We start from the raw sequence: 12,534 nt of genomic DNA on the forward strand, positions 1-12,534 counted from the left end.
CATCACAAACGCCATAATATATGTAGGTACACTTGTTTGTGGGCCATTTATAGATGCCCCTTTTAATTAAGCAACTGAGTGATATCCGTATTTATTTCCTTAGGTGCTCAAACTCCTTTAGTCCTGATGAAGACCCTAGACTGAGGAATTACTTGCCCTTACCACAGGGGTCGAAACGTCGACAGTATCTTCTCCAACATACACGCCAAAATACAATTAGCCATATATGGCCCCCGTGTAATGTTTATGTAGGGAACCTTGTGATCTATTTGAGACTGGAAATGTTCTTAGATTGATGCAGAATTGTTCACAGGACACAATTCCTTTTCCTTGTCCCTTTACCTATTCCAACCACACCCTACCTTACTCAATCAAACCCCCTTTTCTTTGACACCCACAGAGCACTGTATTGAATGATGACTCTATGAACTATGGTGGAAATTACTATGTATTTAATGAAATGTGAAATATAACACATGTGAAAGTAATTGACATCATTGCATATAGCTGAATTAAATTCAGTTTCAAATATCCTCAGTTTTGTGTACCGATTTTAGCATTCATTGATGAAATTGTGCTATGAAATGTTATGTAGCCGGCTTCTTTAGTAGGGCGCTGAGTTCGGCATGCTTCCAGTTCTCTGGGAAGGTGGCGGTGTCGAAGGAGGTGTTGATGATGTCCCGCAGGTGGGGTGCGATGACAGCGTCGGCTTTGTTGAAGACGTGGTGAGGGCAAGGGTCGGTCGGAGATCCGGAGTGGATGGAGTTCATCGTGCGGACGGTGTCTTCGGTGCTGATCGGGGTCCAGGCGCGGAGGGTGGTGGTGGGGGGTGGTGGTTCGGTCGTGGCGTGCGTCGGTTGAGTGCAGAAGCTGTTGTGTATGTCCGCGATCTTGTTGTGGAAGTAGGAGGCGAGGGAGTTGCAGAGGTCCTGCGAAGGGGTGATGTCGTTGTTTCCGGCGTTGGGGTTGGAGAGCTCTTTAACGATGTTGAAGAGTTCCTTGCTGTTGTGTGCGTTGTTGTCCAGTCGTTCCTTGAATGCAGTTTTCTTGGTGGTGTGTATCAGTTGGTGGTGTTTTCGGGTGGCGAGCTTGAGGGCAGTCATGTTGTCCGGTGTTGGGGCTTTGAGCCAGGCTTTCTCAAGGGCTCTGCAGTTCTTCTTCGAGTTCTTGAGTTCGTCGGTAAACCATGGGGCTTTCTTGCTGCCGGGTCTGCCCGGCGGGGTCCTCAGGGGGGCTAGGTCGTCTGACTTCATCTTCTAGCACCCAGCTTTGAGACTGCTTGTCTCCGTTTACTCTCTTCCAACTTCTTTTATTGACCACCTCCTTTTGAAAACCAAGGACTGTCAGCAGCGTTGAACTTCTGTGGCTTCTTTTACTACGATGCTACAATATTGAGTGTGAGGCGGTCTATCCCATTGGAACATTTCTAGTCACATACATATGTACAAGCGCAAGAAAACTAAGATTCTCATTCATTCATTGAAAAACAGCACACATGAGTTGCTGAAACTACGCAACAAAGCAATACATTTTACGCATATCTATGGAATGATGGATGCCTGGGTGCTATTTGTCCATCAAGAAAAAGAAATATTGATAAAATTAGCAGTCGTGCACAGTAATTTGTTTTTGTATTCTGTTGTGTCTCTGATCTATTTGTGGGTCGGTGTTTGTTGTTAAGCTGTGTTACCATTGTATTTAAGTTTATTTCATTAATGGGAGAATGTGACCGGTTGTCTCGCTGTGTGCAAATAGACAGAACTGAAGCAAACCTATGCCTTCACTTAATTCTTTTTTTGTTTTTATTTCAGTGCACACGTGTAATGTGGACACCACCACTCCGTGAAAGTTTCTCGTACCCATTTATTGTTCTTCAAATGTTCATCGTGACTCACATTCTCAGGTACCCTTTTTTTCTTCTTCCATGTACTTTTAATGGGCTGAAGAACAAGATATATGCGGTCTTAGAACATGCTGTACACATGCGAGCGTACATCATACGATCAGTTAAAAACGGGAATAGAATAGTGGTTGTAGTTTTTTTCCAATTGGAATTTTATTTGTGTTAATCAACATGAATGCAACCACTCGTGTTTCTTTTCATTCATGAATAAACGCATTACATACACACAACAAAAGACAACCAACTCATGCTGGTATTGAGATCGTATGCAGGGCTCACCTGTTGGTACCTATCACCAGTCCCATGCAATATTGATGCTAATACTCTGCTGTTACATATATGAGCTAAACGAGTTAATCAAATTTGATCAAATATGTACAAAGTGCTACTTACGCTAAAGGCAGTTTTTTCCATGCTGCTTGAGTACTTGCGCTGTCATCCCTCAGTTCAGTGTTCTATGACTGTAGCTTTCACATTTCTGTGCACCCTTTTACGAGGAGTAACACCAGAAAGAATTTCCAAAATGCTTATTTTTTTCTGCCACAGACATTTTTTTAATCAGTGTTAAGTATTGGTTTCTCAGGGTTCTTGCCCATCCTGGTTTTCAAGTTCCCTGCCAAAATGCAACAATACGTCATAATTCAGAGCACGTGCTTCAGATTTCAGATGCCTGCTATTCAGTTCCACCACTTATTACTTGAGACTCGAGATCAACCTTTTGTCAGCAGACAATATTTTAATAAGCTTTTCTAGTAAAGAAAGGCTCTAAACCTTGCAAACGTTTATCAAGCACTAGCTGGAAAGATCTCCTGGGCTCCACAGTAACGTTTGTGTGGACAATACATCACTGTGCAAGTACTGAGAGCAGATTGCTTTCCAGCTGAACATGTCTCTTTGTACTTTGTTTCAGAGCATTCACATGTACTCCACACATGAATTGCTGATGTAGATGTTTCTCTTTACAGGATGCTATTGCCATTCTACTTGTTGAATGTTATGCTTCTGCAAGAGCAGGCGACTTGCCATACCTTGCGAGCTAAGATTATTTTGTAGTCACAGAAGCTTTAAAGAGGATTCCCTACAAACACCAATAAAAGTCAGGAACTGGCAGTCACCCGTTTGGAGTCTGATAAATGGGGAGCAGAGCACCAGTGTAAGAGTGTAATCTACTTTCCAGCTCATTCCTTGAAAAAGCCCAAATTTTGCACACCCACCATCTGCTAAATACATTACAAAGCAATGCACACATCTGAGCATGAGAATCAATCAATCAATCAATCTACTTGTAAAACGCGCAACCCACCCGAGGGTCTCAAGGCGCTGAGGGGAGGGGGTGCGGCTACTGCTTGAAGAGCCATGTCTTGAGGAGCCTTCTGAAGGTGAGTAGGTCTTGCGTCAGCTGTAGGTGGGTAGGGAGGGTGTTCCAGGTCTTGGCGGCGAGGTAGGAGAAGGATCTGCCACCGGAGGTTGTTCGTTGGATGTGGGGGACAGCGGCGAGGGCGAGGCTGGCGGAGTGGAGCTGGCGGGCGGGGGTGTAGAAGCTGAGTCTGCTGTTCAGGTAGGCTGGTCCGGCGTTGTGAAGTGCTTTGTGTGCGTGGGTGAGGAGCTTGAAGGTGATCCTCTTGTCGACGGGGAGCCAGTGTAGGTCTCTCAGGTGGGAGGTGATGTGGCTGCGGCGGGGTGCGTTGACGATCAGTCAGGCGGAGGCGCTTTGGATGCGTTGTATGCGATACATCGCGTTTCGGACAATAGTCTAAACGCGATGTTCTAAGGGCCATGACCACTGTCTTGAGATTGCTCTTGGTCAGGAAGATCTTGATTTTCCTTATGATTCTAAGAATGATAAAGCAGGCTGAGGTCACCAAGCTTACTTGATCCCCCATCGTGAGTTTGTTATCCACTAATACTCCAAGGTTTTTGGCCTTCTTAGTGGGTGTAGGGCAGAGGCCCAGATCTTCCGGCCACAACTCCGGTGTCCACACCTGTGGATTATTCCCAAACTTTAAGACCTCGGTCTTGTTGGAGTTAAGCTTTAAACAATTGGAGGACATCCAACTGAATATTGCCCTCATGCATTCATGGAAGCGGTCCCCAGTCTCTTTCTCACCTCCCTTAGTCAGCGACAACACAATTTGTATGTCGTCAGCGTAGGAGGTGAGCTGGAAGCCAAAGTATCTAATGACTCCCGCGTTGTTCTGAGAGAAGAGCCCTGTGGCACCCCACAAGAGAGTGTGGATGGTTTAGATGAATTACCATCCAGATCTACACTTTGGGACCGATCAGCTAGGAAAGACTGTAGGAGTTTCCATGCTATGCCTTCAACACCGATCACAGACAACCGGTCCATCAATAACTTATGATGGACCGTGTCAAAGGCCGCGGACAAGTCCAATAAAATAAGTACAGCACTACCTCCTCCATCTAAGGCCTCTTTAATTTCCTCGGTGGATTTCAACAGAGCCAACTTAGTGCTATGATCAGTCCTGAACCCATATTGTGATGGGTCCAGAGAGTTATTACGATGGAGAAATGCACTGAGTTGGATGTTCATCACCTTTTCCAAGATCTTAGCAGGAAAAGGGAGCCGCGAGATTGGCCTGTAGTTGTTCACCAATCACTGTATGAGTCACAAATGCAAGTCCAGAATCCTCACCGCTGACCACCAATGTTAGATTTGAGGGTCTCTAGTTGGCAGAGCTAGGTACCTTTGACCAAATAGGAACCCTTGCGTCTAGTCGGGGTAAGGGGCTACACTTCTAAAACAACCCCTGCTTACCCCCTTGGTAGCTTGGCACGAGCAGGCAGGCTTATCTCAGAGGCAGTGTGTAAAGCATTTGTGAACACATACAGTAACCCAGTGACAACACTACAGATGAACACCACACAAGTTGTAGTATAAAAATAAGTATTTTTATATAGACTTAACACAAGACCACAAACGACAAAAATCCACAATACTGTACTTTAAAAATGGTAGAAAAAGCTTAGTTCTCTTTAGATGTAAAATGCGACACTTTAAGTTCAATGTACGCTATACAATGAAAGTGTTGCAGGGAAGGTGATGCGTCTGTTTCTTACACGCAGGAACGGTGATGCTTCGGGTCCCGACTGATGCGTAGGGGATGCGTTGGTTATTCTCGGCGTGGGGAGATGATGCGTCTGTTTCTTACTGCGCTTCTGTGGTGATGCGATCAGCAGCACCGTGATGCGATGAAGATCCGGTGCAATGAAACAAAAATGGCGTTTTCTTCTTGATGCGGCACGATGCGTGCACGCCTGACGGCGGTTCGGCGACTCAACAATTCTTCTGAGCCGCAACAGGCCCTGTGACACGCTTCTCCAGGGATGCGACGGCGTCTGATGCAACGGCTACACTCTTTTCCGGTGATGCTAAATGCTTCGGCGATGCTGCAGGGGCAACACCCTTCTTCAGTGATGCGACAACAGCGGCTGCGGCGGCGACACGCTTCTTCACGGATGCGACGGCCTCTGATGCAACAGCAACAGTCTTCTCCGGCGATGCGAGGCTCTTCTGCGAGGTGAAGCGGCATCGGCGACACTCTTCTCCAGTGGCTGCGGCAGCGACACACTTCTTGTTCGTGAGTCACGCTTCCAGCTCCTTGCAACACGCAGTCCCTCAGAAGGCCCAGCACAACAGCAGGCACTTCCAAAGAACTCTTGGGGATCGGGTGGGTGAAGTCTGTTGTCCCTAAGACTTCAGCAGGAGGCAAGCTCTATCTCATGCCCTTGGAGATCCTTTACTAGTTGAATTGAAAAGTAGCACAACATTCCTCTCTCCTTTCTTTGGCAGTCAGGCAACCACTGCAGGCCAATCTCTCAAACAGCACTCAGCTTAGGGATAGTCTCCTACTTCAGTTTCTCTCTGGTTCCTCTCCTCAGCAAAGGTTCTTATTGTTTCCCAAAGTGATCTAAAGTTCTGGGGTCTGGGTCCCCTCTTTTATACTCATTTTCCCTGTGTTCTCTGAAGGCAGAGATTCCTTTGCCTAGTCCAAACCAGTTCTGGTCAGTCCTGGAGCACTTTGTTGACAAAACTCCTTCTTTCCTTTCACAGTGTAGGCCAGGGACATCAGACGCACCACAGGAGGTGGAGCCAGCATTGTGGAGGGAAGGCACAGCCCTGTTCAGGTCCCTGGTGCAACTCCTCTCTCCTATCTGCATGCAGATCTCTCTATTCAGCCCTGTGCTGACTCACCCTGTCTCCTGGAATCCCCCAGCCCCTGTCACTCAAACTCCAGACAAGGAATACACAACCTAACAGAGGCAGGCTTGGATAGTTAGGCAAGAAAATACCTACTTTCTAAAAGTTGTATTTTCAAAGACAGAGTCATAAAACCAACTTCACTAAAATATGCATTTTGTCATTCTGAGTTCAGGCATACCAAACTCGTCACACACACCAGGGCATGTCCTACCTTTTACCTATAATGCACCCTGCCTGTGGCCCTACCATAGAGGTGACTAATTTGAAGAAAAGGGAAGGTTTAGGGACTGGCAAGTGGGTGCACTTGCCCAGTCAGCATGGCAGTACCAGACTGCACACGGGTTCTGCTATGGCAGATGTGGGACACATTTTTACATTCTGCGTCTGTGGGTGGCACAACCAGTGCTGCAAGCCCACCCCAGCAGCATTTGGTTTAAAGCCTTGGGCACACTCAGTGCACTGTACTAGGGTCTGACAAGTAAACCAGCCAATCATGGAGTCACTAATCCATATATCAATTTACCATAGGGAGCACTTGCACTGTGGCACTGGACATCAGTGGCACAGTGCCCAAAGCATCTATAACCATCAAAAACACATGAGGCAACAGCAAAAAATGGAAGGGAGACCCATGCCAGGGTGCCAGGTCTAACAAGAGCACAACCAGAAAATGACTTGTTCAAGGTTAATTTTTTCCTGGACCTTCGGCTTTCAGATACTAGTGAGTTTGTTCTTTTCTGCTGTTGTAATTCTCCACAGTGCTTAATTTTCTTAGCTAAGTAATGTGATTTGATCAAAATGTATGTTTATGTACTAGGCCAGTGACTTTAAATATGGGTCTCCCTTCATCAGGCAGGTAGTGATGCCTTCACATAGGTTTTCCCCTGAGGCCAGTTTTTATCGGGCTAGTGTGTGTTTTGGGGATTGGACTAGAATGGCATTTCCATAGTCCAGTATTTATGGCACCATAGCATTTATCACATTTTCAGGTCATTACCGGGCAAGAAGAGGTTGACACCTCGGCTCATTTGGCATTCTGTCAGATGGTATCAGGGCAGCCTACGAAGCTAGTCGAGGTTAACAATTCTTCAGCTAGTGTCGGGGATGCATTAGGAGCAGTGCTTAATTTGTAAAATATTAAGTGCCTGCGCTATGACCTGGAGGCCACTGCAGCTTGCACCACCCAACGCCCCTGTCATCGTTGCCAAAACAACTGCTAACCATCTCTTGTGCATGTAAATGCAACAGTTCAGATTATTCCTGGTCCCCAAAGCTAAAGGAATGTCTGGGGAGGCTAGTATTAGTAGTTTTTTTATGTATATTGTTTTCCTAAACAACTGTTACACTGCTCATCTCTAAATTACATGAGCAGCGCCACCTTGTAGCAGACTGCCCTAAGTGTGGTGTTGACAATTAATCGACTGTGCCGAGCACCAGAAACCAAATAAGTGGAAACTCTGGCTCAAATTAAGCACTGATTAGGAGAGAAATTAAAAATTCAGTCTTTTGGGAATTGATGTTTAACAGTGCAGGATTTAGAACAGACCTTTTGGAAACCCCTTAGGAGACTTAGAGAGTTTAAGAATACATTGTCTGCTTTAATCACTTGCGAACGGTCTCCAAGTATGACTTTAACCACTCTAGAACTTTCCTTTCGAGGCCCATACAGTTATTCAAGAGGCGGATAAGAATCTCATGATCGACCTATTTAATGCTGCTGAGATGCCAAGTAATATCTGCAAGCATGAGTCTCAGTTATCCATATTTCTGACTGTATCATCTGTTTGTTTGAAGGAGGGCTTCCCTGGGGGCTGCCCACCTCAAACCCGTGACTGAAGCTCATCGATCAGATTGTTGAGTTTTATAGATTTATTAGGTTGGGAGTTGATGCAGCACTCTAGTATTTTGGCCAAGAATGGGAGTCCTGAGACCGAACAGGTAATTGTTGAGGTCCTTACTCTATTTCTAAGGGAAAATACAGAAGTCAGAACATTTTCATATCATAGGTGATGAGTATATAATCACAAACAGTAACACACAATATAAAGAACAGATAATTTTATTTCGGAGTCGCACAATTACAGTTTCTTTTGGCCAAATGTATCAAGAAAAAGAAGAGGTGGAAAGTTTGGAAGTGACATTTTGTAAGTCATAGAAAGAGAGTACTAAATATTAGAATAAGCATTACTACCACCACATGAGGACACTGAAGTCTAGAAATTCTTATTTTCAAATGAGAAAGATATGTTCATTATAAGGGACTGATCTTACTAACTAAAATAACGTAACTTATTTATAAACAACATATTCATCTTTGGGTATCTTGGCGCTGAAGTAAGAGTTTTATTACTACCCAACTCAGTGGTTCTCATGTTATTGATCTCAAAAGGATAAATGGCTGAGTGGACCCTCCTGGGTTCGAACCTGTGAGCATGAGATCAAATAGAGTGCATCCATTTGTCCACTGAGCCACCAGACCCTACATTATAAACACTAAAACCAATATGAAATGTATTCTAGACAACTGTATAACCTCTTTAACTTCTCAACATTTTGAAAGGATCAACCAACGTATGGCAAGAATGGAAGCGTTTTGGAGGAAACATCATTTACAACCAGGGCAGCTCTTTTGTTTAGTCAGCCGCGTTCCTATGTGTTTGGAAAGCTGTTCAGAACAATGCAACAGCTCTCCATTCACAAGAGTTTAAGAATTGTAAATGACAATGCCTTTTATTTATGTTTTAAAAACTAGAACATAAATAAAAGGCAATGTCATTTACAATACCAATAGCTCAAACTCGAGAAAATGCAAGACCTATTGCTTTGCAAATGCTTGTTATAAGTGGATAGGTTCTTCTGGCCGATGACAGAGCTGTGCCAAAGTACTTGCGCAAGGAAGAAAGCCTTCCTCCTTCCACCTCTAGCCAGACACTGGAGGGAGTACGTGCTGAGCTAACAGATTGAAGGAGGGCGGGGACAGAGTTGGGGTGGAACTCCTCTTTCACCAGGCATGAAGATCTTCTCAAAGAGGTCTAGCTCTATGGCCACTGCTGCTCTGAACTATGCCCAACCTCCGTGATGCATGATCGCCCCACTTGATATTGCTGTATTAGCTGGGTGAATAGGGACATATATATATATTATAACTGACTTACTCATGACGATTCCCAACAATACAGCTGCCAGAGCCATAAAAGTAACAGTTCAGAATATTTGTGCCCTCACATATGACCCAGGCTCCAAAAATACCACCCACAAAGCGGAAAATTAAGACACGAAAGGACAGATCAGAAAGGTGCCTTAAACACCAGATGTCATGAATGGACTGACTCCGCACGAGGCTCGACACGTTCTGTTTGTCATTCAATATGTTGTCAGTCAGCTCCCAAGAGACAGGACTTTGCTCCTGCACAACTTACATTAGTGCAGAATCAATATTTGACTGCACACAAGGCATTCCAAGCGCTAGATCGGAGAAAAGGATACCAATATTGAAAACTAGTGCATAATTACATTAAAAAACAGCAATAAGTGGTGCAAATATATATTCTCCTGAGCACTTGCATAAAGTGGCAACAGACAGCAATTTTTGGACACTTCAGTTGCCAAGCGACGTTTACAGCAGATCAGGCTGCAGTGAAGTCGAGAACCTGAGAAAGTAGCTCTTGCAGTGAGCTAGACACCAGCACTACAATTCGTACATTTTAAGACTATCCTCAGCCCCCGAGATGGTTTCCACAGAAGACCAACTGTCTGCACAGTTGCAGCAGGCCTTACTAGACACAAAATCAACCCTGGCAAAAATGTTCAATCCAACCCCACACTGCAAGAGGCCGTGACCAGCCTGGGGCAGTGGGCCTATGGTTGGGCCATGTCAGTTCAACCTGCTCAGAAAGCAGCAGTCAGCCTTCAACCTACGTGGGAAATACTAACCACGGTCTGTAATCCAAGGCAGTCTTAAAAAACATCCAGGTCGGTCTGTCACTCACAAGATCTGCCCTGATCTTACTTACACAGCAGCACCTCACGGACAGGCTATGCAACCCGAGCTCTAATAGCAACTTAAAGTGGTTCGCATTTTATAAAAACAAATAAAAAGCCTTCGCTCAGTCAGGGATTATTAACTATCAGCCTTGTTAGTCAAGTTCTGAGCAAACACATAGTTATGATTACACGTGAGCACCTCAAATGCTACCACCCGTTCTGCGGAGTTCTTACTACCTGCTACATGCAAAATTAGTAATTTGAGGACCTGGTCTGTAACAAACAGGCATTACCACACAAAAAGTGGACATTACCATAGCACGTCCAGATTCTCAGATGGTGTTGGATGTTAACTGAATCAAAGACCAGGAATACGTTTATCCAAAAATGATGTACGAAATCACCCAAGAGTTTCGTTAGTCGAGCAGTAGGGGGTTTGGATGGATGGACGGGGATCTGTGTGCACGGGCTACAGTAATCTGATACTGGGTTGTGTGACACAGTACTCTCAGTTCAGGGTCACCACAAGGGACTTGGAGCTGTGAATGTCTGAGCCTGGTTACTAGCAGACGGTGGTATCGTAGAAGGGGGCCATGGCAGAAGGTGTCTGGGCAGAGGCTGAAGCTGAAGCTGGACACCAGGACTGTTGCAATAGCAGTCCGCTAGGAACGAGGGTGCGTGTGGAAAAGTTTTTACCCACCGAACTCCAGCAAACGCATGAGTCCCAGCTCTATAAGCCTTTGTCCGAAGGTATTGGGGTCGCAGCAACCCAGCACCTTTCTCCAGCCTCCCGCTTTGCAATCTTTCTAGGAGCTCTGCCCAGTAGAGGCTCCCGAACCTCTTCTTCCGCCATTCCTGAGGATCGACTCAGGCTGAATGGTCATGTAAGACAGAACAAATTTAGTCTTGCGAATGCAAGAGTACGAACAAGTTTAGCAACAGGAAGCACTTAGGGGAGGTGGCTTCCGCGGTGGACGCCGTATTGGACTACCTCTGTTTTGATTCATTTTAGAAAACTGAAATAGGCTAACGATCGGCGCCTTGCCAATGCAACAAAGAGAAAAGAATGATCAAGCTGGTATTTTATTTGAGTGATGTAGAGTTTGTTTTTATGATCGTAAAAAGAATTGGCTTTCTGTATAAAATATTATAAATATTACCTGCACATTTCTAGCTTGGTTGTCAATAAGAAATCTGTATTTACAAGTCTAGGACTGAGCTTTGATTTTCAGTTTTTCTCATTCCATACTAAACGAAAAATGTAAAGGATAATACATTTAACATAGTGAACAGCCATTCTTATTATGCTTCGACAAGAAGATGTTGCAAACTTGCGACCTACAGTTTACTGTCTGATAAAGTCACAGCAATGTATGCAGACTGCCGAAAGGAAACTCAGAAATAATCCCTATTTCATTACATGAGAGACTTTGAAGCTGGGGAACCATGTTCGGGTCTGGTGAGAGGCTCAACACATCGTGTGAATCTGGAAAAATCACTTACTCTCCCCGTGCCTAAAAATATTTGCAATGCAATAGGTCTCACATTTAAATGCAATTTCAAAGAAGCGTCCGCTATTGTCCCAGCTGCTTCAAAAGGGAAAGAGGGAACGGCGCGCTGAACGTCAGTAAAGCACTTCGTGCCTGCAGCAAGAGAAACTCAATAAAGAAAGTAGTACTTGCACACTTAAGAACACGTACAGAGTAATAACCGAAGTAAATGGGCCAGTCAAGTTACAGATGAAGACAAGGCTGTAGTAAGGAGGGACTAAGAAGCCTTGGTACGAATCAGACGCCAGCAGTTAGGAAGGACACGTACATAACAAACATGACATACAATGACAAACATGGGTGGACAGTGGGAGGGGCTTCTCTTCCATACCCAACTACAGCAGTCTCGCTGAGCAGCGCATGTGCGTTGACTTAGGCTAGACCTAAAAATAAGAGAAGAAATGTTTTATCAGGTGAATCATCACCATTCACTGGCCTCTGAGAAAATGCAAACATAGTATTTCTATTTTACAATACATATGCCTCACTGTAATATGCACATATTGCACACCCAGTGTAAGCTAGGCGTGTAGAACACCTTAGTGTACAGCGGTCTATGGGAAATTAAAGCTTGTAATTACAGGAAAAGTTAGCTGGTTGTAAAGTTTAAAATGCATTTATGGTCATCCTCATTGGCATGCTGTCTTTAAATTGTGTTTGGAACCCTGTTGAGAATGCAAGAAATAGGTTAGGGTCAAATGTTGGATAGCATTGTTAAGTGAGGAAGGTGCTATTGCTCTTCCATTCGAGTAACATCATATCGCATACCGCCTACTTAGATTGTCCATCTCCTACTGAGCAGGTCTTGCACACATTGGAAGCCAAAGGATCATACGATTTCTTCACTGATAGGATGGAGGAATTTAAGAAATGCC

General features: G+C 44.8%; 1 protein-coding gene across 1 annotated transcript in view; it reads left to right on the top strand.

The window, feature by feature from the left end:
- Positions 1 to 12,534, top strand: part of DPY19L1 (dpy-19 like C-mannosyltransferase 1) — a 543,661-nt gene that overhangs the window by 277,632 nt on the left and 253,495 nt on the right. The window contains exon 8 of the mRNA XM_078688229.1: positions 1,812 to 1,903. Coding sequence (XP_078544355.1) covers positions 1,812 to 1,903 — 92 coding nt within the window. The remainder of the gene's footprint in view (positions 1 to 1,811; positions 1,904 to 12,534) is intronic.

Source organism: Lissotriton helveticus, chromosome 4_1 (assembly GCF_964261635.1).
Source record: "Lissotriton helveticus chromosome 4_1, aLisHel1.1, whole genome shotgun sequence".
Lineage (NCBI taxonomy): Eukaryota > Metazoa > Chordata > Amphibia > Caudata > Salamandridae > Lissotriton > Lissotriton helveticus.